This window comes from Natrix helvetica, assembly GCF_964273705.1.
Source record: "Natrix helvetica genome assembly, chromosome: 6".
Classification (NCBI taxonomy): domain Eukaryota; kingdom Metazoa; phylum Chordata; class Lepidosauria; order Squamata; family Natricidae; genus Natrix; species Natrix helvetica.
Genome location: NC_138553.1, coordinates 25,187,180 through 25,213,625, shown reverse-complemented (window position 1 = coordinate 25,213,625; position 26,446 = coordinate 25,187,180). Strand labels below are relative to the sequence as shown.

General features: G+C 38.4%; 1 protein-coding gene across 4 annotated transcripts in view; it reads right to left on the bottom strand.

Moving 5' to 3' along the window:
• ABTB3 (ankyrin repeat and BTB domain containing 3) overlaps positions 1-26,446 on the bottom strand; it is a 215,843-nt gene that overhangs the window by 31,514 nt on the left and 157,883 nt on the right. For all 4 annotated transcript variants that reach the window (XM_081958355.1, XM_081958354.1, XM_081958356.1 and 1 more), the window contains exons 3-5: positions 21,900-22,104; positions 10,276-10,428; positions 2,856-3,021 (exon numbers count right to left, since the gene is read on the bottom strand). In XM_081958355.1, the coding sequence (XP_081814481.1) occupies positions 2,856-3,021; positions 10,276-10,428; positions 21,900-22,104 (524 nt within the window). The remainder of the gene's footprint in view (positions 1-2,855; positions 3,022-10,275; positions 10,429-21,899; positions 22,105-26,446) is intronic.

Genomic DNA, 26,446 nt, shown 5'->3' with positions numbered 1-26,446 from the left:
TCAAATACAAGTAGCAGGACACTAAACCATGTGCAAACACCTATCAATCCCCAAATATTATTTAATTCAGACAGGTTTTATTTGATTCAGACAAGTTTGATATTATTTGATATGTGAGGGAAAATGGAAAGAAGACAACTATACAGCTAAACTTATCAATAGTGTTAGAGACAGAAAAAAATCCCACAAGAAATGCCCTTGAGGTGCATTATCAAATGATAACTGTATGAAAAATTAGGTTGATTTACATGTCTGGGTTTGCCCATTTATTTCATCAAACTTCCCCCTCCCCAGATTTTATTTAGAAAAACAGATGTGAGATGTTCAACATGTAGATGGACTCAGGTAGACCTCAACATGCAGCCACAATTCGGATCAGAATTTCCATTGCTAAGTAAGGCAGTTGTTAAGTGAGTCGCAGCTGATTTTACAACCTTTTTTTGGTATAGTTGTTAAAAGAATTGTGTGGTCGTTAAGTGAATCTTGGTTTCCCTATTGACTTTACTTGTCAGAAGCTGTGAAGTCACAAATGGCAATCATATGACTCCAGCACTCTGCAAACATTATAAATATATGGCAATTGCCAAGTGCCTGAATTTTGCTGTTCATGGGAACATGGAGATGTTGCAATGGTTATGCATGAGGACTAATTGCAAGTTACTTTTTCAGTGCCATTGTAACTTTGAATGGTCACTAAATGAGTAGCTGTAAATCAAGGACTGCCAGTAAAGCATACTTTGTACAAAGCTGTTTATTAAATTTTGATCAATGCTTCTTTGCCAAGATGAAGGTTTTAATCTCAAGAACTTTATGGAGACTGGACTCCACTCTACTGTTACCTACAAAGAATAAAATATTGGGCATTTATTTTGCAGAGCAGTCCTTCATCAATTTTATGTTGTTATTTTATTTTAACAGGTTAGACTTTAACAGGTTAGACTGGAACTTTATATTAATTGCCAAAAGTACTAACTGCAATTGGAGGAGCAGCATCCTTTATATGCATGCCTTTAATATATATTGATTTAATTTGAAATGAAATGCCAGGCAACTCTGTTGAGAGTACCTAGCTCTAGGGAAATACTGCTCTGTTTGGAGGAAAACTAGATCAACTGACTCTTCATTACAGAGACTTCTAGTTGCAAATTTATATTAATCTGAAATACTTTGTCTGGCTGATCAAGATATCCTTTGTTATTAATGTTTCTTTGACAATATTAGGCACAAATGTAGTCAAGAAGGGAAAGTTACCATATTTTTCGGAGTATAAGACGCACCGGAGTATAAGATGCACCAAGGTTTTGAAGAGGCAAATTTTTAAAAAGTAGGTAGGTAGATAGATGGATAGAGGGGGAGAAAAAGAGAGAGAAATACAATAGGGAGGGAGGGAGGGAGAGAGAGAGAGAGAGAGAGAGAGAGAGAGAAAGAGAGAATAGATAGGTAGGTAGGTAGATAAAGGGAGAGAGAGAGAGAGAGAGAGAAAGAGAGAGAGAGAGAGAGAGAGAGAAATGCAGTAGGTAGGTAGGGAGAGAGTGAGTGTGTGTAGGTAGGTAGGTAGGTAGAGGGATAGAGAGAGAGAAAGAAATACAGTAGATAGGTAGGAGAGAGAGAGAGTGTGTGTAGGTAGGTTGGTAGATAGAGAGATAGAAAAAAACAGTAGGTAGGTAGGGAGAGAGAGAGAGCAGGTAGGTAGGTAGATGTTTTCATGTGTATTGATCCATGTGCTAGAGAAGGAAATCGCTGACAATCTGCAGCACCTAAGACTTTGTTTCTGCTGGCACAGCACTTGATCAATCTAATTCTCATCAATCAGTTAAAGAGCGCTCCAAAAGGGGGGAAAAAGTTTTTGCACTCTACAAACCTCCCAAAAATGGCCTGTTTTTTGTGAAAACGGGCCCGTTTTTTTAGAAAAAGCATGAATAGCCTTGGGGGCGGGGGCTTGCAGAGTGCTCGGGGGGGGGGGCAAAACGAGCAACAAATGGTCCATTTTTCATGAAAATGGGCCCATTTTTTGTCAAAAAAATTGCATGCATAGCTTTATGGAGGCTTATAGAGTGCTGCTGGGAGTTGGGGGGGGGGGCAAAAAACGGCCTGTTTTTTGCTCATTTCTGCGCTCCCCAGCCCCCAGGAACTCTCTGAAAGCTTCCATAAGGGTATGCACGGCCATTTTGGTGAAAGGGTGGGGCTTTGGGAGGCAAAAAATGCTGTATTCAGTGTATAAGATGCACCCAGCTTTTCAGCTTCTTTTTTGAGGAAAAAAGGTGTGTCTTATACTCTGAAAAATACAGTAATCATTACACAAAAATGTGAATGAAGAAAAAAAAGATTTTTATTTGTTTGTTTGAATTAGAGAGAGGGGCATGCTCCAAAGAGAGAACAAATGGATGGAGCAAGAAAAACTAATTTGCCTCCATTCTGCGAAGAGACCTCTCTTTTTTGGTAGGGCTACGTTTTCCTAAATGTTTCAGTATTCTTACAGTTTTAGTTTTGCTTCTTTAGAAATTTTAAAAGCAAATAGGAATGGTATATATCATTTTATTATTGGTGAAAATAGAACAGGGAATCTTGCCTTTCTTATTTGGCTGTGAGATTCCTCAAGTTTCAGTGATCACAAAGGGATGTACAGTTGTTCCCAAGCGTTATTTTAAGTAGGCATTCCATCTATGTTACCACTTACTCATCATAAAAATGTCTATAATAAACTCCCCACATAAGCAACTCATCCGAGTAAAAGAAACTCAGTCTCCTTAAAGCACTTTGTTTCAAGCTGTTCAGAAAACTAATATTTAATTTCAAACTTTTTTTCAAAAAGCAAAGTTCGGGTTTTTTTCTACATGGTTTATAATTTTTTATACCTGTTCACTCATGCTGTTAATTCCATCAGGTCCCAGCAAAGATATGGCCTGCTTGACCAGATCTGTTCGGCCACAGGTCAACATCCGGAACCCTAGGTCTTGCTTGAATTTTGCTTCTGTGGCCACTGCGTCCAGTTTTCGAGAAGCACAGAAGCAGTCATCAATTCTGTGAATCGAAGAAAAGAGTTAGAAAATTCTTTCCAAAGAGGTTTTTTCCATTCATTTTTTTCCCACTGCCACATTTTGCCTTTGAATGACATACACTGCCATTGCAACAAACAACCTGAATAATGAACTGTCAAGGAGGATTTACTTAGGGGAAATCTCACCCCAAAACCATAACTATTGCTACCAGGTTCTTCTAGACGGGTGTGCCACATTTTTTCCTTCAGTTTCTTGCCCTTAATATAGAATTTCAGTTATGACATTTGATGGTTACTTAAATTTTAAAGGAGGCCAGTAATTGTCAGGAAAACGCAGGAACTCAGATAGATTAGAGCTAATAGACAGAGACTATGGTCAAATAGATTTGGGCTGAAGGCGAGGCTCTCCGTCATAAAATACTGGTTCCCAGAGCTGGAAAAAAATCTCCCTCCCCCCCCTTTTTTTTTGACCTGATGAGAAGAAAGTAAACTATAGGATGGTAGTACTTAAAGGATAGACTGGAGGAAAATCTCCAACCTGTAATTCTCTAGAGCAGAGCAGAGGTGTCAAACTCGATTTCACTGAGGGCCACATCACGGTTGTGTTTGACCTCGGGGTGTGTGGTGGGTGGAGGGGGCATAGCCAGGGTGGTGTGGCCAGGGTGGGTATGGCCAGCTTGACATCACTCATGTCGGGGGCATCTCTGGTGGCCAATTGCTAAGTAGGGTCCTACTGAGGGACCCTCAGACCCTCCCTCCCTCTCAATATAATCTCCTGCCTTTCTTCCTTCCTCCATTCCTTCCTCCTTTCCTTCCCTTTCCCTCTCCTTTCTTCTTTCTTCCCCTCTTTTCTTCATTTTCCTTCCTTGTTCTCTTCCCATCTTCCCTTCTTTTTCTTTTTCTTTTCTCGTTTCCTTTCTCCTTTCCTGCCCCTTCTTGGATGCTCAAATATAAAAGGAGAAACATTTCTCCTTTTGTTTTGTTTTGCTTTTAGTTTGTTTCACTAGTCCTCTGCCAGCGAAAACGGAGCGGGGGGGGGGGACACATGTGAGTCTTGAGTTAGACACCCTTGCTCTAAAGATGTGCAACTGCTATTTTCTTTAATTTGTAATGACGGTTCTAGATCTGGCCTCTATTAACAATTCTTTCCTAATAAACATAATAATTTACATCAAATCTGTTAACATAAAGTCTGCCTGGTTGCTGTCACTTTTGTTTTCTATCTCTTACGGAAGGAAGGAAACAGGATGGATACAGGTAAACGTTAACAGCTAGGTTTTATTATACCAAACATGGGATCCAGCAATTTTGTTATTGTTCCATCTTCTTTACAGCATGACTTTGGAAAGCCCTTGAGGCACCTTAATATTACTTTGGCACTTGCAGTTCTACAGACTTCCTACAGCAGGGCTGTCCAAACTTGGGAACTTTAAGACTTGTGGACTTCAACCCCAAGAATTCCCCAGCCAGCATGGCTGGCTGGGGAATTCTGGGAGTTGAAGTCCACAAGTCTTAAAGTTCCCAAGTTTGGACACCCCTGTCCTACAGTTTATCAAAGACTGTAATTTAGGGCCATTTTTGTCTTTCCCTTTTTTAAGATGTTGCAAAAAGCATTTTGACTGATGGACTGTTGATGTAAAACTGTAATTTTGCAAATCACTTCATAAGCCCTTAATTGGTCTAATTAAATCATTGTCTTTAAACCGCTCTCTCTTTCCTTTTCTAAATAGCTACGTTTGCATTTTATCCCTGATCATTTTCAAAATCAGACCATCTATAATATATCGGGATGTAGGATTGCTTTCTACCTTAATTTGAATTCCTAGAGCATCCATTTTGTGATTATATGTTGCTAAATATAAATAGTTCTGTACCTGCCTTGACATTTCAGAGGGCCTTTCCATACCATGAACAATTTTTATCTTGTGAATCCTCACAAAGCTCTTTGAAACAGGATTGCAATTATTGTCACTGTAAATCTCAGCCACCCTTGAAAGGCAGATCATATCGATATATGAAGGGTAGCTATGTGGGGGAAGGTTGATTGCAAAAATGTAAATAAAAGTGCTGAAGTCTGAAAATGGTTTCTTGGTTGCTCTCTGGCGTTAAAAAGCCTCTGTGACTTCCAAAGGTGAAATAAGAGCATATAGGTTATTTTTTCCCCCAATCATTAAAACCATAATTGTGTGTTAGTATAGTAGCTGGAACTAGGGAAAAGAAATGTAATTTCTGAACAATCCATACACATTGGGCACTCCAGCAATAAAATATTAACCTTCTACAGAGGTGAAGGGATAATACGTTGGTTTGAAGATGTTTCATATACATATACATATACACATACACATACACACACACACACACACACACACGTATGTATGTATGTATGTATGTATGTATGTATGTATGTTTTGTATTTGTGCTGATAAATAAATAAATAAGCACAAATATCAGCACAAATACAACACAAATATAAAAAGGCAACATTAAAAATTAAAATATGGTTTTCTGCCTGGATGGTTTTCTGTAATGAGCCGAGTACTGAGCTCCCTCCCATATTTGAGCATACCAGGAGTTGTAACACAAATAGATAGATAGATAGATAGATAGATAGATAGATAGATAGATAGATAGATAGATAGATAGATAGATAGATATAGAGAGAGATGGTCTGCTTTATGATGACTTATAACTGTAATGGGCAGGCTCAGTTAAAGTTGTAAATCAAGGATTATTACAATAATTATCTGTGGCAGCATAGCTATTATGTTGGAGATATTGCAGAGAAGGACTGAACTACTGTAGATCAGGAATGTAGAAAGGGAGATGAATAAAGCTTGTGTCCATTGCTAGCTAAATTCTAAGCAATACTGGAGGGCCTGAACTAACAATTTGGGTAGGTGTCTGTCAATGGTGGGATTCATTATTTTTTTTTACTACCAGTTCTGTGGGCATGGCTTTGTGGGGTGTGGCAAAGGAAGGATACTGCAAAATCCCCATTCCCTCCCCACTCTCAAAATTTCCGCTACCGGTTCTCCAGAACCTGTCAGAACTGGCTGAATACCACCTCTGGTGCCTGTAGGATAGGACAACCTGGGCAAGAAACATGCAGCTAAGATAACATTTAGATTAATTCTTACAATGACTATAATTGACCTATACATGGAAATTGCAACAGAATCATCTTGAAAGTAAATTCACCTTTATTATTTTTAAGAGCCCAGATGACCTACAAGATGATGCACAGTTCATACATCTGATTGCTTCCATACAACATTTTTCCAACTTGGTGGCTTCCAGGTGCATTGAACATAATTTCTAGTAAGTTAATACATCTAATACAAACTACATAAAAGTTAAGGAAATATATTGGCATTTTGCTTCTTCTGGTAGGACAAAACTGTTTGGGGAAGCAAATTATATTTGGGAGTCTGTGCAACAGCTTCAATTCACCACTCTTCTGCTATACTGATTAAATTCAGAAAGTCTTAAAACTGCATGTCAGGCTGGGCAATGAAACATAAGAATATCTAGACAAATTTCCTATCAAGGAAGTTTTCAAATCCTATTCATCCTCTGGAATCATCAGCATCAGAGACTGCTGGACTGTCAAGGAGTTTGTTTACAGCCGCACGCTGGGGTGATATTTTTGTCCCTAATTATTGCAGCTCTCACAGCTGAAATTAGAGAATTAGTAAAAATTCGAGACACTGATAAGGACGCTCAAGGAGAGAAGCATAGGAAGGGGATATTGAAACTAATTTGTAGAAAACTATATTGTTTTACTGTATATTATTTGGCTCTGTGTTATTTTACCTTATTGTTCTTCCTAGTTTATTTAAATACAGTAGGGTTAATAATGCTTTCTCCAAGTCACTTTCAGCTTGCTCATTATATCTACCCAAACGATACTCTCAGGAAGTGTGGAAGGCATAAAGGAATCAGGCACATATGAGTTTTTTCATAAATATATAGCAATTATAGTCTATTCTCTTTCCATTCTTGAGTCACCCAACTACATGCCATCCTTAGAATCTAAAATATGATCCATCGCCTTCAAATCCTACTAAATGATTGTGCTATCTGGGGCTTATGACATCATGGTGTTGGAAGAAATGTCCATCTGGGTTCAGTTCCAAAAGACAGGGGAAAAAGACATTGGATTCATGGAAGTTGCTTGGCAACAAGGTTTATTGATGATGGACAGGATCACATGGTTTGAGGTCCTGTGGGGGGGGGAAGGGAAGAGATGCTGAGAGAGCCCTAGTTTTATGCCCCATCTGGGCTTTTGAATTTGAGCTTGCATTCTGATTGGTTGTCAGACTCCCATGGGGCCATGCAGGGGCAGCTCTGTAAACTGTCCTGAGTCCCAGGCTTGGTTGACTCTTGCTGAACGATGTAATCTTCCCAGGTGCCATGTGGTGGAGTTGAGTAGAGAGCTAATTCTATCATGTCCTGAGGCTTAATCCCATCACCCTGGAGCTGAAGGGGAGGCAGGGAGCTGCAGGGAGCTGCTTTGTCTTCAAAAACATGTTTCTCCTTTTCTCATCGAGGAAAATATAATATTCTGCATTTTTATTATTTCCTAGAATATTTCATTCTTCTAGGAGGGGTGGGTAGGTGCTAACCTCCTACAATGGTAACTCCTCTATAAACTATTCAACCACTCAAGACTTGGTCTTCTTGGTCAATACCCAAGCATAGACAACTGCCGGACAATCAGTATTTAGCCACCAGTGACAACTGTTTTGATCCAACCCTTTGTGCCTAAACACAAACATCTGTTCACCAAGTTAAGAGGGGGGAAAAGATGAAAAAGAGAGGATATGTGCAAGCATGGTGGCAATTGTGTATTATTTTAAAACTGCTGGCAGGCGAGTACTACAACATTTGGACTTCTTTATCAAACCAGCATGCTTTCAATAGGATAACAGCTGGGAGGGAAGAGCAAGAAACACAGACTGTCTCTTCAAACCAAGGCAATGTTACATTCCTGATTGAGGAGTGGCAAATCTCCCTTGAAACAGTTTCCTTTCATTTGTCAGAACGAACAAAGAAACGTGGAATTTATTGCAATGGTCAGCCTCTGGCTACAACATCATCATGATTAGTGGGAGAGAAGTTCATCTCATTCTAGTAAAAGAACTAAATTTGAACAAGGGATTTCTGGAATATGAACATGACACCAAGCTCTCATAAGTAATTGCATATAGTAGGAATAAGCAAAATTCTGGCAAATTTCTGTTTATTCTACAGGAACTGAGACTGCCCAATAAACATTAGAGTTTAAACTTTTTAACTGAAATATAAATAAAATCTGACATTGACTATTTATGTAGCTTCACAGTTCACCACTTATAAGCTATGAGTATTAGACTGCTGACTCTGTTTTTTTTTTCAGGGTAGCTATACTGGTTTTTACCAAGATTTACAGTACACACACACACACACACACACACACACACGTGTGTATATTTGTATGTACGTGGAGACAAAATAGGAATGACAAATTGTGGCCTGCAGTCTCAATCCAAGCTCCACACGTCTTTCTTGCTGACCCCAAACACCATGGCACTGGACACTGACAAGCTATTGAGAATGATTTCCCTTCCCTTTTCAATGGAAAATGACCATTAAAATGATATAAATCATCTTTTAAGCCCAACATGTAAAAATAATAAAATAAACCAAAGCAGGATTATTCCTCAAAAGAGAAATCAATCCACTGTCCTGGATCCAGTCTTGCCCACTTTGGTGACATCACAGATTCACTCAACGCAATGCAATCCACAACCTCCTGCTTTAAGGGCAGCTCTCAACTGAAGAGTCATTTCGGTGCAATGGTTAATACACCAGGCTAAAAACTGGGCATCCGTGAGTTCTAGGCTTACTTTAGACCCCAAGCCAGATGGGTGGCCTTAGGCTAGTCTCCCTCTCTCTCTCTCTCTCCCTCTCTCTCTCTCTCTCCCTCTCTCTCTCTCTCTCTCTCTCTCTCTCTCTCTCTCTCTCCCTCCCTCCCTCCCTCCCTCCCTCCCTCCCTCCCTCCCTCCCTCCCCTGGGAAGAAGGCAATGGCCAGCCTCTTCCAAGAAAATTGCAGGTATTAGTCCAGGCAGTCAACACTGACTTAAAGGCACAAAAATCAACAAGAATTCTCAACCACTGTATACTACGATACAATACATTGTTGACATTATTGTTTCCCTTACTTTGTATCTAGTTGTCAGTTGGTGACTTAAGGAATATCAAGGTTACAGAAAAAACAATAACAACATACTAACACCCATAATCCAAACACTCATTTTTTCATATATTATGTCTTATGCTTTAAAACCTCATTAGAAGTCTTTTTCCTCCCCATTGATACAAGAAATGTTGAAATCTGCTAATATATACACAGTAGACAATCCTTTTCTCGTAACAGTGAAGGGAGATCTTGTAATAGACTGTGAAGATCTTGACAAAAATATCCATGTTTGTTTTTGGTTGAAATCACTGGTCTCCAAAGACCACCTCCAAATTGTCATTTCTGTTTTGCTCTGAGGGTCTTCAGCAACCCCATGATAATTCCTGCCTTCACAGATTATTAAAGACAAACACCAGGTCATCTTGTGTAAGGGGGGCAGGGGGTAAAATCTCTCAAAATGCAAAATACATCAACTTTTATGGGTTTTTTTAAAAAAAACTTCCACATATGTGAGAACCATGGCAACAGCCTTCCTTATAAAACCCAACGTATAAAATGTACAATGGCATGATGAAATTATTAGACGCGATGCTGCCTTTTATTTATTACATTAAAAATAAGTCAAACTAATAGCAACACTGCATCTTTTCAGAAAGACATCACCACGAAAAGCAAATTCCTATCGCAGGAGCTAAGTGCAAATTGGGCCGTAGCTTTAGCAAGGAAGAGGAAGAAGGTGATTTTACAACCTTTGAAGCAGCAAGCTCCAAATTTTGCAAACAGGCACAGCGAGATTGAGCTAAATTAGATGAACATTTCAGTCCCTCGGAAGAAGGAGGCCATCTGATAACACAGGAGAAAAACAAACAAGAACTCAAACAGAAAGGCTTAAGGCTTGATCCAGGTAAACATGCAAGCACATCAGTCTCACAGATTCAGTTGCTCTATGGAAAGAAATGCATTTTTTGCAATGGCTAAAAAAATAAATGTAAAAAGATTCGGATCTGCATTTGCAATTGACCTCTTGTCCTGGGTTGTTAACGGCACAGCAATTTCTTCATCGTATCATGCCGCTGCTTTGCAGAGACTTACTTTAACTGCCGAGGTTCACAGTCAACTCCTGGAAGCAACAGCCGGGCTGCTTGGCGTACATCATCACTATCCACGGAGAAACTGCGGCGGTGCCCGGCATGAGCCAGAGCAACTCTTATCCATTCCATCAGAGGGGGCAGCACAATAAACGGCCTGCAAAGCAAAAACAAAGAAGCTGGTTTCCCTGGGCAAAAGACGATCTGTCCATGATTCTCAGGCACGCTGAAAGCTCTTAACAATGCAGTTAAGCAAACAGTGCAATAACAGCAATGATAATCTACTGCTACATTATAACAATAAGTATTATTGTTCTCATGGTCACATGGTCAACCAGATGTTTAGACTGGATCTGGTATTTTTATCCACCTATCCAATATTTCCCAAGAACCTGGGATCATTATAATTATTATTCTATAGTGGACTAGCACCAATAATTTATTCAACCTGTACACCACCCAACTTTCAATGACTGGTTATTGTAAAATAATAGTATATAATTAAATTATAAAAAATACAAAAAGTATGGTTTTTCTTCTACGGAAGTTGGCTTCCTTTCCCTGTAATAACATTTCCCAAATGTTTGCACACGAATCTCTGTTTTATTTTCCAATCCATCTGTATTTCCTTTGAGATTTGCACACTTTTACTCCAATCCCACTCACAGTCAAAATAGCTACTCATTTACTTTACAGTCAGAGAGGTAGTATTTATCAAAGTTTCTTTTTCAGATATAAACACAGAACCAGAGTAATAGGATAGCCCCCTCTTTCCTCTCAACCAATCTAATAGAAAGAATGATGGAATATTAACTCTGAAAGCTGAGTAATCTCAATATTCAGTGTCCCAAATATAACATCTGCCTGATACTAAAAATCCAATGATCTTGAGAAGGTTGGAATATTTTCCATGAATAAACTGATATCTTGCTTTTGAAGTTGCAATTCAGAGCAAGTTCTCTGGAATAAAATAAATTTCAGAATGATAGCCACTAGTTTCCTTTGTCAGAATTCAGCAATCTCTTCTTTTAATCCCCAAACTGCAACCTGTCCTGCCTCTGGCAGGAGGACAAGAGTTACACTCTCTCATTACAAATACAGGAGGATTTGGGAGCAGGGCAGAAAATACAAGCAGAATTCAAAAGAAAGGCTTAGGGCTTGATCTAGCTACTTAAAAGGGAGGCACACAGACATATCTTGCAGACTCCAAAGAGGCAGTTTATTAAACTCTGCCTATTCAGCCTGTATAAAAAACATCTGGTGATATGGCATGAGAGTAATATACAATACTCTCTGGGGATCACAATAAATATGTGATGACAAATGATGCAAAGGAAAGCAGCTGAATAGTTAGCAGCATAATCTGCAGTTAGAAATGTCCAGACTAATTATGAGCTGAGTCAATACCTCTTATTAGCTCACTCTCTAATTAATCATGCTGAAATTTCCTGTTGAAACTTAGCTAGTGAAGGCAAAGGCAATGCAGACGTGATAGGATTCACTGGTAGGAGCTGCACCGTAGGAATTAAGTACTGTAGATACTACAATATGCATTACTCAGAAAGGATTCCCTTACCAGAATCTCTTAGCAGCATCACAGCTTGCATAATCCTTGGGAAATTTTGTTTTTCTGGACCAAAGTACCAGTATTTACACTGAACTGCATAATGTTTTTCATCACTCAGTACTGCATATTTTCTCCATGTTTTTTCCTGGTCTTGCCTAAAACACAATTAGCAAGAGATCCCTAATTTTCCAGTCTATTCAAACTGCACCTCTCACAATGGCATTGCTTGCTGAGTTTTATGTCTGAGCCCTGAGCACATTTAAAATAAATTATAGTTTTCCTCAATAAACCCAACCACTCACTCTTCCCCATTCAAATCCTTTCACTGTTTCCTCCCATCTTGGACATAATGGCTTACATACTTTATTACAAGATACTGTGGTTACTTTGGATTTCTTTTAGTGTGCTATGAAACATCTCTATAAATCATGGTTTGGCATGCAACCTGACATAAATCAGTAAAGTAAGACTGATTCATGACTGATTGCTGTGTTCTATCATGATTAACATTAATTAATTATTTCCCCACTATGGACTGTCATATTCAACTTCCTATTGTTATTCCTGTTTTTCACCAGCTCCATCAATTAGCTAGACTACATCTAGAACACTGCAGCTCACTTCCCATTCCAGAAGATTTCACTTCCAGAAATGGGGAGTCATTCCCAGACCATTCAGAGATGCCTATTCAAAGAGAAAAAAAGAAGGAAGGAAGGAAGGAAGGAAGGAAGGAAGGAAGGAAGGAAGGAAGGAAGGAAGGAAGGAAGGATTGATTCAGGCAACACCAGCAAGTGAATCAAACATCATACAACAAAGCCCAAACTTTCAGTATTTTCTTCCAAGATTCAGAAATAAAAATTTTCTATTTGGGCAAAAACTGAATAGCGTGATACACAGTGTGTATCCATTAACTATTTCCTAACAGCATTAAGATATTTGAAATCTTCATTTCTTGGGCTAATAATAATTTTATAAATTTACAGGGAAGTAAAGAAAAAAAGAAACATGAGAATGCTAAAAATAAAAAAAAATGTAACTCCTATGTCTAATATATTGGAGAGTCTGACTGAACTACATCTGTAAATTATTTAGCAAGCAACAAGATTAAATCAAGTTTATATTTTTATTTAAAGTTTTAAACTGCAAGGCTCATAACATATGTGGTTATCTTTCTTCAAAAGGTTTGGCTCATATAATCTGTAATCTATGTAATCTATTTGCAAATCTCAAACTACCTTTAAAACCAACATATATTTTCCACACCTTGATCTCACCATTTGGAGATCTTAGATTAGAGCATAGAGTTAAACTTCTAGAGCATGGGTGTCAAACTGGCAGCCCATGGGTCGGATGTGTCCATCCCAGCTCCGTGAATGGAAAGTCATAAATGTCACGTGACAGCAACATGATGTGGTGAGTTTGACACTTGTGTACTAGAGAGTATCTTCACTACATCCTCTCTCTAACTAAGAGGAATGTTTCCAAAGCATGGTCACAAAACTCAAGACGGTGCCCTCAACAATGCAAACACCATCCATTTTTATGTGCCCTGAATGTGGCCACTATCTTAACTTTTGTCTTGTCATATCTTGTGACTATCTCTGATTACTGAGCTTGTTCTTACGCAGCTATTCAATCAATGCTGCTAGTCGCTAAGTTCACACCTTCCCACAATCACACTCTAGTGCTCTGTGAACAACAATTGACCCTCTCCTTGTCCTTCACAAAGACAGAAGCAGCAAAGCCAAAGAAAAGAAAAAAACAAAAAAACCTCCCACCATTTTCATTTCAGGAAGATTTTAAAATGTATTAGCCCAACAAAAATTTCAAGGGAATAAATGTGCCTTTTTCCCCTCTTTTAATTCAGTGTAATCATGATGGATATTAGCTTGGTCAGGTAGGCAGTTTGTCCAATGAAAAAGCCCTCAGCCACAAGAACGGAATGACTTTGCTTTGGTCTATCTCTAGGGAAGGAGAAGCAGGAGTTTCAAAGGATGAGACGCAGCTGGTTTGGGAGGATTTTTGAAGTTTGTGACTGCTGTTAAGAACAATGAGAAAATTGTGTGGTAGAGCTCAGCCATCAAATGAGATTGGCCAATTGAAAACCTTTTAAGATTATTCATAAATACATATATTTTATGCAAAGTTGCAAAGTAATTTGCTTGTCTACTGAAGCAAAAAAAGAAGAGAATATGTTGAAAGAGATAAAAGTAAAAGTTCAACTTCTCAACTTCTTGGCAATAATACAAAAGTGTTCTGTTACTCCCTTTTTCCAGAATCCAGTTTTCTGGCCTAAAAATGTGGGATTTCCTAACAGTCTCTTATCCAAGAACTACCTTGCATAGGTACTTTGAGATTAAGCAAGAACATTTAAGTGCTACCTTAAAGCTGGGTCAGGAAGCCTATTGTACAAAGCAAATTAGAAGCATCCACTACAGAAAATTTAAAAACTTGAGGATCCATCTGCCCATTTTCATAGCAGGAAGAAATGTATCTTTATTCAGTCTCCAACATCTTGGGTGTATTTGAGAAGGGCTTCTGTCTGACTGAGGTGAAGATTTGCTACTAGTCGATGTAAAGAACACTGAATTAGATATATCAATCATGTGTCTTGGTATAAAGCAGGGGTGTCCAACATTTGGCTAAATGTCTATGGAGATTTTCAGTCATCCAGGTCATGGTGGTCCCAAAGGTGCTTCTCCCCCCTCCCCCCAAGAGGCAACTGGACTGTATGGCTTTTTCTTTGAAGATGATTTGCTTCTCATCCAAGAAGCTTCTTCAGCTCTGACTGGATGGTGGGGAATGGAAGGATTTATACTCCTTGCAGATAATGGGTCTTTTAGCAGGTTGTTAAGGTCACCTGGAGGTTTATCTGTGTCATCAGGGTCAAACTGGTGTGAAGTTTTCTTAGTATTGTTGAAAGGACTATGTTGTAGATTGGAGATAGATGATGCTGTATCCCTCCCCCTCTGTTGAGAGAGGGCTGTTCAATTTTGACATAGATTCTTTAACCCCTCTTTGAAACCAGCAATCCTCTCTGTCCAAATATGAGCTTTGTTGTCTTCTGAACAAACACATCACGACTAGATTCAGCAGTCCATCTGCATTTAAGAGACATAGGCTATTGAGGGATGGCTGGCTGGGAGACTCTGCGAGTTGATGTCCACAGATCTTAAAGTTGCCATGGTTGGACACCATTGACATAAAGCATCTTCTAAATTTAAGCCATAGTAGCATAGTGATGAAAAGGCAGTATTGCAGGCTAACTCTACTCACTGCCGGGAGGTCAATCCTTACCAGCTTAAGGTTGACTCAGCCTTTCATCCTTCCAAGGTTGTTAAAATGAGGACCTAGATTATTGGGGGGAATGTGATGACTTTGTAAAACACTTAGAAAGGGCTGTAAAGCATTATGAAGTGGTATACAAGTCTACGTGCTATTGCTATTTTGTCAAGTGCTCATTTGCTTTCTATATATTTCCTTTTTTTTCCTGTTCCTGTGATCCCTTTTTCTCTTTCATTTCTCCAAACCTTGTTTTAGTTTTCTTCCTGCTCTTTTTCATTCTTTTTTCTTTCTTCAAGAAGTTATGAGGAAATAGATGATTGTGGTGGTTAAGTTTGGGTGTGTTTGAAGGCGATAAGAACAGCGTCTTCTCTCTCTATTGTATAAGCAGATTTGTTTATGTTCATTAAAATGTCCAAGGAGAAATTAATCATTTCCAATATATTCACAGCATAAACATATTATTATATTTGTATGCATTATGTATAGACCAGCTTTCCAACCAGGTGCCTGCCAGATGTCTTGGATTTTGGCCATGCATCCCCAACACATCTGAAAAGAAAGCTGGTATGTGTGTGGTTGTCTCTTTATCTCTCTATGTGTCTCTCACTATCTTTATCTTCAGACTCTGTCACCATGATTTGCTGATAATTAAATTTTCTCCCAATATTATTGCCCTTTAACTTATGAACTGCTCAACATCTTGTTCCCATATTTTACAGTGTATACTGTAGTGGAGACTAAAGAACATTAATGCAATATATATGCTTGCAATATATGTTAAGGCTTTACATGGAGTTAGTCAATATTCACACACTCCCATAAATTCCCTACACATTAATCCTTGGGCTGAAAATTAAAAGTCAGGGACAAACTGAAGGGTGAGTCAATTAAACCTTGAGCAGCAAATTCAAAGCCTGCAGAATAATATATTTTTTGCACAAGGACTTTGGGGTTAGATCTCTAGAGAGAAAGTACCTTATGTAGCCTTGTAAAATTAACACTGATACAGGAACTACTAAAGTACATTTTCATTGAGACATTAACAGGAAAAGAATTCTATAGAATGAATTAACAGAACAGAACAAGAGAGTTGGAAAGGACCATGGAGGTCTTCTAGTCCAACCCCCTGCTGAGGCAGGAAACCCTATACTATTTCAGACAAATGGTTGCCCCATCTGTTCTTAAGAATTTCCAGCGTTAGGTGATAAAAGATTTTGTTAGTACAATTACCTCATAAAAGGTGGCTGAGGGATCTCAGAAGAAGAAGAAGAAGCAAATGGATATCCACTAGGCTTCACAGCTCTTTAAGGAACCTCTATATTCTTTTGAGGGAACTTTGCTATATTACCACGTTAGAGTGACAACCAAAATTTGATTTTAGTCATATTGACATTCTATAAAAATAATCGATATACTACTAAAATTCTCCTGTATGGTTATCTATTCGTATTAAGCCAAAACAATGCATCATATGGGCAACAATTTTTGAATCAAAGAACCTCAAATGGGCTAATTTAAAGAATGAGTATATAATCCAGGACCCATTACTCCCATGGAATTTCAAATTTCAGGAATTTCAAATCTGTTTTATTTGTAAATGTTTGACTGCTGCAATGCTGCCACAATTGGCTACAGTCATGCAATGGTGATTTCCGATGTTCCCTATCAGCTTCCCACAAGCAAAGTCAATGGGGAAGCCAGCAGGAAGTCAAAGGTCACTTCCACTCCCATTTTTTTGCCAGCCTGTGGTCATTTTGCTTATCTCTAGGTAATTTAATATTAATAAAAGGTGACCTAATGGTCGTAAGGTCTCATTTCAATTAAAATGACTATAAATGGTCCTAGGAATGAATGCTTACAACTGTTAATATTCAACCTTAAAAAAAACCACTGTTCCACTGAATAAACTTCCAAAAATAGATTTTCACTGAGCAGATTAAGATTGAATTAATTTACCTTTCAAAAGAATCTATTTGCCCAGTGGAAATGGTTAGACTCCTTGGCGGAAAGATTACAATAAGATCAACTGTAATAAAAGTTCAATTTTCAGGCCAAAAATTGAACTTTTCTATGAGGATCAGAAGTGGAAAAAAGTGAAAATAATGAATTAACTGAACAATAAAAATGTTTCAGACTGCATTTCTAACCATCACTATTTTTGCTTACATATTAGGAAAAATGATTTTTTAAATTACATGATTTTTATCGATTTGTATTAAGGCTCTGCAAATCTTCTCTGCTTGAATGTATTTTTTTGTCTTTCCACTATTAAGTGAATGGAAAGGAGAAACACGCACAAAGCAGGAAAAAAGTAAAGAGATTAAATATCCTGAGACTAGTTAATCCATATAAGGTAAACTGTAAGTGAAATCACAGGGAACAGGAAATTTCCACCCTAGCATTTTGCCGCAGCATCTTTCAAAAAGAAAGAACGTCTACCGAGCACTGATTGTTCACTAAGATTACACTGTTCTACTTCTAACTTTTCCATGGGGCCAATAATAGACTGATAATTGCAGAATTAAGAATAAACTTGAGAACAGCTAATTGTGGGAAAAGGTCACACCAGATTCTAGACCAAGTGTGTCGAACATAAAGCCCAGAGGCCAAATGTGGCCCTGAACAGCTAGTAACGTGGCCCCACACGATTGTAATCTTTTAACACTATTATGTTATTTATGTACATTAATATATTATGTATTTTAAATGCACCCCAAGATGATTCCTCATCACTCAATGCAGCCCAGGCAATCCAAAAGGTTGCACACCCATGTTCTAGACCAGTGGTTCCCAACGTGGAGCCACCATGGGGGCAATTCGAACCTTGTTTAAACCAAGTTAATGGTCTTTTAGGCTTTCTCCGCGTAAGTAGAATTCATTTTTTGAGTAAAGTAAGAATTGTATGTCACAGGGGAGGCATCAGGATTTCAGAGATGCTTAGGTGGGGCATTGCCAACAAAAGGTTGGGAACCACTATTCTAGACTCTTTTATGAGGGAATTCAGCATTAATTCTCAAGGGTTCTCAAGAGTTGAGCTTCAAAGTGAACACAATGGAAAGCTTTACGCATGCAAACCGAATCCAGAAATCCGCTATAAGAACTCCAGAACACGCAAGCACTGGATATAGAAAAGCGATAGATACTGTACAAATCAAGCAATTGCCAAGGCAAAGGAGAAACAGAATCATTAACAGATTGTAGGGAAATGTCTGAAGATTCTCAGTCATGGTTGTCCCAAAGACAGTAGTAGTAACTGTGAAAGGGATCTTGGAGTCCTAGTGGACAACCATTTAAATATGAGCCAGCAGTGTGCAGCAGCTGCCAAAAAAGCCAACACAGTTCTAGGCTGCATAAACAGAGGGATAGAATCAAGATCACGTGAAGTGTTAATACCACTTTATAATGCCTTGGTAAGGCCACACTTGGAATACTACATTCAGTTTTGGTCACCATGATGTAAAAAAGATGTGGAGACTCTAGAGAGAGTGCAGAGAAGAGCAACAAAGATGATTAGGGGACTGGAGACTAAAACATATGAAGAACGGTTGCAGGAACTGGGTATGTCTAGCTTAATAGAAAGAAGGACTAGGGGAGACATGATAGCAGTGTTCCAATATCTCAGGGGTTGCCACAAAGAAGAGGGAGTCAAACTATTCTCCAAGGCACCTGAGGGTAGAACAAGAAGCAATGGGTGGAAACTAATCAAGGAGAGAAGCAACTTAGAACTGAGGAGAAATTTCCTGACAGTTAGAACAATTAATCAGTGGAACAGCTTGCCTCCAGAAGTTGTGAATGCCCCAACACTGGAAGTCTTTAAGAAGATGTTGGATAGCCAACATCTGTCTGAAATGGTATAGGGTTCCCTGCCTAGGCAGGAGGTTGGACTAGAAGACCTCCAAGGTCCCTTCCAACTCTACTATTGTATTGTATTGTATAAAGATGCTTTTTTCAAATGGCAACTGGACTTTGTTTTTTTCTTGAAGACATTTCGCTTCTCATCCAAGAAGCTTCTTCAGAAGAAACTGAAGAAAAACCAAAGTCCAGTTGCCTTTTGAAAAAGCACCCTTGGGATCGGAGGGAAAGGAAACATTTTGCATGAACTTGTTGTACCCTTCAATGGTTATGGGCATCAGCAGCCAAGAGATGCAGATGTGCATCTTTCACATTCATTCTTCAGAACTTAAATAGAGGAGGAGCTGAATCTATTCCTCTCTTGGGTGAAACAGAAAAGCAATCCACATATGGAAAACAACCAGACTAGCAGCTGTATTGAACTTTGATGTTGGGGATGAGACATTGTCCTGTCTTCTTCCTTTTCCTTCCTTCCTCCCTTATTTCCTTTCTAATATAAAATCAGGAATATAAAACTAAAAACAATTCCATCTTCTGAACATCCCCCCACATTAAAAAAAAAGAAATAAACGAAAGAAATGAGCTGTCCAGAAAGGAAAGTGTGACCATATGAAAGTAAATCATATGCTAGAAAGAATGATATCTCTTTGGAGAAACTAAAACACAAAAGGAACTTTGGAAAGTACTAATAGAAACCACTTTAACCAATCACATTTGTGAGGCTGAATGAGAACTGAAGCTAAAAAGGAAAGCATTAAAAAGAGATCTGGGCATCTCCAATCCTCTGCACTCCAGATTTCTGGTGCTGAAGACCAAGGCACATCTGATTAAGCGGCAGAAAGAATCTTTGCTCTTTCCAAATCAACCACAAGTTCCTGGCAACCATACAGAAAGCTTATCCTGGCTTTAACCGCATTACCACAGTTCCTAAAGTGGTTTTCCAGGGAAAGGGAATTTGTCAAATAGGTTTAAAAAGGAACAGACCTTCCTCTGGTTTTAATATAGTTCCAATTACTTCATAACTGCTAAAATTGTAATAATCTGCAGTAAAATATAACTAGATTATGGAATAAGGTCGCTGTCTGTCTTTTTTTTTTTACTTACCTGGCCAGAATTTTTTTGGGAGGTGGTGTTGTGTTGTAAAATTGGTATAAAAATAGAGATGGCAATTTGAAATATACCGTATTTTTCGCAGTATAAGACGCACCCTTTCCCTCAAAAAAAAGAGGCTGAAAACTGGGTGCGTCTTATACACTGACATATTTTTTTTTGCCTCCCGAAGCCCTGCCCCTTCACCAAAATGGCCATGCAGAGCCTGTAGGAGGCTTTCAGAGAGCTCCTAGGGGGTGGGGAGGGCAGATATGAGTGAACAATGGGCCACTTTTTGCTCAATTTTGCCCCCTCCCAGTCCCCAGGAGCACTCTATAAGCCTCCTACAGGCTATGCATGCAATTTGTTTCACAAAAAACGGGCCCGTTTTTGCGAAAAATTGGTGATTTTTTGCTTGTTTTTGCCCCCACCACCCCAGGAACACTCTGCTAGCCCCCTAAAGGCTATTTATGCCTTTGGGGGGGGAATGGGCCAGTTTTTGTGAAAATGGGCCATTTTTGGGAGGTCTGCAGAGTGCAATAACTTTTTTTTTAATTTGCCTCTTCAAAATTTTGGTGCGCCTTATATTCCGGTGCATCTTATACTCTGAAAAATACAGTAATATATGCAAATTAAATGTCCCTACATGTCCAATCTAGATTTCTTAGATCACTTCTGTGCTTTATACATTACTTAGTATACTTTACAATCACTAAATATATAGTAGATAGTAGCAATATATATTGAAGTTTAATATACTATGTTAGTATTAACATTTCTTATCTTGAGTATTACTCTGATGACCACTTTATATAAGGTGTGAAATCACTGTAATTCAGGCATTCTCAATGCAATGTACTATCACAGTATGTTTACTGAAGTCTAACTACTAGGATGAAGTTACATCAGGACATTATAGAGAACTTCAAGAAGGAGGCAATCATATTGATATTCCCATGTGTTAAAATAAAAAACTCTATTACTAAGAAAAATATACCAAGAAATAACAAGGAAAGATGCAAAACTGCTAAGTAATTAGGAATGTTTCAATGGATAGTTTTCAGTAGATCCTTTAAAGGCACAATAATAGATTCTTGTAATTGAGAAAAAAAGAAATCCCTGCAGAAAACATATATTGGAAAACAGTTTTGCTGAATGAACAAATTTGTCATCATAGATTTGGATTTTGTGATATAATCAGACAAAAATTATGAATTATGCTTGTTCAATGTCACTTCTATGTTTCAACAGACTTCATTAGCTATCTACTGCTCTCTGACACTTATTCTTTTGATGATTATTCAGGTGCTATTCCCAAATTACAATGACAGAAGTCCATTAAATTTGTAAAAAAAATATATGTTTAAGACCAAACCTGTTAAACCTGTTAAAAACTACAAACAGAACCAGTAATTTTCTTTTCCAATTCAGAGACTCAGCCAAGCAACCAAATATATAGAGAAGATCACTCCAAAAGACACATCTGGAACCAATCTGCAGCCTGTGGCCGCTTGGTGTCATTTTTGATATATCCTGTATCAGCCACAGAGGGCTTTATGGCAAACAAAATATATTCCAGTAAGAAGAAGCAACTCCAACCAAAATAGATGGAGTCAAGAAACCTACAGTACTTAGCCAGCATTTGGTAGCTACTATATTTACTTAAAAGACTAGATTTACTTTCTAAATGAGGTACCCTTAAAATGAAAGTATTGTCTTAGAGTTACTAGGAGTATATTTATTTAATTAATCTTTTTTAAAAAAAACCTTAAAGAAAAGTGTCTGAGTAAATACAGTAATTAAGAAATTGTGGGTCCATTCAACATAAGTATTACCTTTCTGTTTGTAGTGTGACTTTGGAAGGCTCCACATTGGGGTTCTCCCATTCCATTTGTGGGCAGTGCATAAAATAACACAGAGTGTACAAGGCCTCCGGTTCCCAGTAGAGCGACCCCTGCCGATGATGCAAAGGAGTGGTGTTGCCATGTTGCTTTGCGCTGAGCGGCTGCAGGTGGTGCATTGCCCGAGACACCAGGTCACCTGAAAAGGAGCAAACAAGTCACTAAGTGGCTTTTCTTATTCAACTTATTCAATATATAGAAGCAGAGAATGCATGAACTGCATTAAAGTTATAGTCAGCATGAGATTTAAGAGGCAGAAATACTACCCTATTATTATGGTTGATCACATAGTCAGCCAGATGTTTACATTGGATTTAGCATTATTGTCCACCTGTTGAGTCCTTCTGAAAGAACCTAAGATAAGGAATTGTTGTTTGTGATGTTAAAGGTATTGTGGCAGGATGCAACTGTTCCAAGTAAAGTTGCCTTTCTCAATTGACAGATGATGATTTTGTCAATGCCAGCGGTGTTCAGGTGGTGCTTCAGATTACTATTCAAATTTCCATGTCACCCAATTCCCAAAAAACTCTGGGTGGTTCAAAAGTAAAAAAAAAAACATTAAATAAGAAAATAAAACACTAAGACACAAAAATAGGAAAATAAGAGAAAGCAAAGTTGGCAAGAGTTGGATAGAAACAATAAAGAAACACATACAATGCAAGGGGGCATCACTCAACCTGGGTCAAAGAGTTCTGGGCAAACAACCAAGTTTTCAAGCTCTTTCGAAACAACAGCAGGATATCCCTAACCCCACCACAAATATAAATAAAGAAATCTGTTGTTCTCTCCCAGCCCTTGACTGCATCATTCAGAACATGCAAATGTACTCCAGAAGCATCTCAGCAGGTATGGTTGGCATTGGCTGAATTTGTTTGTACTTACAAACAATCCTGTATCTCCACACATATGAGACATACATGGTGTTCTGAAAATCACTTAAGACTTGATTCTGTACCCAGGCAATGTGAATTATTTAGAGAGGTTGAGGTTAGGGTGTCAGTAGACATCCTGTTGTGTGTTTTCTTTACTGTTTTCAATGTTTGCTTGTTCAGATTGTTATATTTTGCTGTTATATTTTTAGTTCATTTAACTGTACTTCAAATATATTGTAATTTATCCAGAGTCTTTTGGAGTGGTGGCTATGATCTAAATAACAACAATACTTTGGTAGATGAAAGCAATGACAATGGCAAAGGACCTCTGCACTGTTGCTGGAAAAACCTGTACAATTGGGTTGGAGTAGTCACTAAAGGCGCCCCAACTCAAAGAAGACATTGCCTTTTGCCTTTATTTTGTTTTCCACTTAGGAAACAATCCTTTTCTCTACAATGGATTAACCCAAACTAGGTCATTCTGGGACACGTGGAATGGACTCTATCTAGATAACATATCATTTATTGCTGCAGAATTATGTTATTGCTGCCCTCCTAAATTACGGCTCTCAGAAAGTAGAGGCTTTTCATTCCTAGTATTTTCTAGCTTGCATTGAAAGATGTGAAATTGCTTCGATACCCATATAGAAATTATGATTTGGTTCTTTATCTATGATGCTAAATATAACTGGATGTTATTTTTAAAATGGAGACATAGTTACTCCTAAATAGAACTTCTGTTGGCTCTAATCACTTATCTATTGCCAAGAACTAGTTAAAATATTATATTATTCTGGGGTTAATTAAATGGCCCTATTCTTAATCAATTTGTTATCAGTTAGTTTTTTGACCCAATTGAAAATGTTGTTTTTGCCTTGAAATCCTAATCTCAGATCTAGATAGATAGCTATTTTAGGTGAATCTGTGTGTCATCTCCTCTGCGTTATAAATATCTCACTGCCTTGATCTCTGTACCTGTCCAGCGTGAAGTAAAAGAAATGAGATATTTTCAGTTGTGAACAATAGCATGGACAATGCCTTTAACAAATAACCATGCCTACTCATTGCTAATATTGTCGTTTTCCACTCCTGCCCAAGTCACTGTTCTTTTCCAGAGGCCTTTGAGGCAGAAAAGCTTTTATGCTGCTGTTTATTGGGTTATGCATTATTGGGGGTCTTAAAGTTGATGTACTGATCAAATTTGTTATTTTTTGCCAACTGGGTCTTCCCCCCCCCCCCCCCCCCCCGTTATGCTGACAGTCCTTGATCATTTTCTTACTTCTTGTGTTAGATGATTACTTTGGAGGATTGGTTTGTTTTTAAGAGAAAGAATGTAGTAAACTATAGAATGAAAATACATACAGTATATGACATCAAGCAAACATGCTGAGAAATCTACCAAGTCAACACACTCCACTACAAAATATGTTTTAAATCAGGGATGAGGAATGATGGCCCCTTTACAACCAGTGGACTTGGCTGGCTCAGGAATTCTGGGAGTTGAAGTCCACACATGGAAAAGGAACCACCCCTGTTCAAAGTAGTCTTGCCAAACTGGAAAATAAAACCCCACCGTTTTCTTAACAAAAAATAATGGCATTATTCATAAAACACATTTTCAGAGGCAGATGATTTTCTTTAGCAAAAGCAGCCAGACACATTCCAACATGCTGTGCCTGGCAAGAAATTCATTGCGGCACATAATATTTGCTTTGCTTGTGACAAAAAGCATGTGGCCAAGTTCCCCCTCTTTATTTTAAGAGAGTCTCCTCTTTCTTTCTGTGTCTGCTAACTGTCGAAAATTAGGATTGCATAACTGAGATTTCTGGAGATTCCTGAAATGTTTAACAGGCATTCTATTCCATGCAACGTGGCATGGGTTTTCGAATAATAGCGATGCTAATACAAATAACTGCAAGTGAAAAAGCTATGAGGGACAACAATTTAAGCACCATTGGCTATCGTACAATATCAAGGATTTGATTCTCCATCCTATATTGGGTTTGAATCTCAGGCCCAAATTTTCTAAACAGCCTAATAAATGGTAAAAAAAAATGTTCAGGTCCACATATTTCTCAATGTTTTCTTTTTTTTCTTTCCTTTGGTTTCTGTGTGTCACAGCATACTTCAGAACAAACGTGGACTGTAACCACTCATCTATTTTATTTTTTTAATATCTCTGGGATATTTTAATGCAAATCAACAAAAATCTTCCTCTCCTTATGCCTTCTGGTTTGGTTGGTACTGCAGCTCAGAGGAATTTGAGCAAGAATGTAAAATTCTTCTTTGAGCCTGGTAGCTGCCAGAATAGGGAAGGTCGGTCTAATGAACAACAGTCTCTATGTAGCTGTGGAAAAGCTTGATAATGTATAGACAGATTGCTACTGCTAGCTCTTTGTGAAATATGTAGCAAGGATATGAAAAGGGAGGGAACACTAGAGAAGAAAAAGCAAACAGAGGCTGTAATTCCAGCGTACTGTAATTTCTGCTCGCTCCCTAATATCTTACGACTCAAACCTTTCATTTTAAAGAATTCCTTTTTCTTTTCCTACTGGTAGGAAATCACTATGCTCAGAATGAATCCTATATTTCTTAGAAGTCTGTAATTCTCAATGGGTTGTTGAGCACAAAGTCAATCCTATAGACTGCCAACCTATAACTCCAAATGGATGTGTTTCTCACTGCCTAACAATTCCCTGAAAGTCAATAGCATTTTCACAAACTTATATAAAACTTTCAGAAAAACATAGGACAACCTAGAGTTAATGGTTCTTCCACCAGGACCAAAGCCCAGCTCATTAAATTCTCAGGTACCTTGGCTCCCTGCTGCTGATAGTCAACAGGTCTACGCATGATAGGCTTGAATTCATATATGACATGGTGACAGGCAAGTGTGCAGATCTGACATGTGTTACTGAGAGAAGGATGTTGTCCTATTGGAAACATGCTCAATTATATTTCAGGCCCTAAGTGCAGCAGTCACCTAGTCAAGGACAAGTAGGAGACCTTGTAATGATGAGGAGCTCTGCACCAGACAAGAATGGATGCTCGTCATGGAGTTGAGCTGGATTGACAAGCAAGATTTGCTGCTGATATATCAACTAATTGCATGCCCCACAGTTGCCTTTATTGAGCCTTTGGAACTCAACTGAGTTGGTGGTCAAGTTCATAAGTTTACTAGTTTTCATTTCTTCAACGTCCATACTGTGGGGAACTGAATTAGTGCTGTTCATAGATTCCACAATGACCTTTGGCTTACTACAAATGTAGCCACAACTCATATTGGAAGGTACCCACTGAACTTGCTCTTTACTCTATTGCAGAGAAATCGTGATCTGAAAATTAAGGATATCAACAACTGTCCTTTTCACAATGAGTTGCTTTCATTACCCTTCCTCATCAAATTGTACATCGCAGAGGCTCCAAAACTCCACAGGGTGAACCTGTTAAAATGATCCACCCCAGCATCAAATAAGTAAGGAGGCTTTCCTGAGGGTGCTTCTAAAACCTCCTCCATGCACTTGGTGGACAGTTCCATCCTGTGCCTGGTTAATGAAATATGGGGAAAGGCAGAAGGATGATATTGCGCCCATGAAACTTCATCCCACT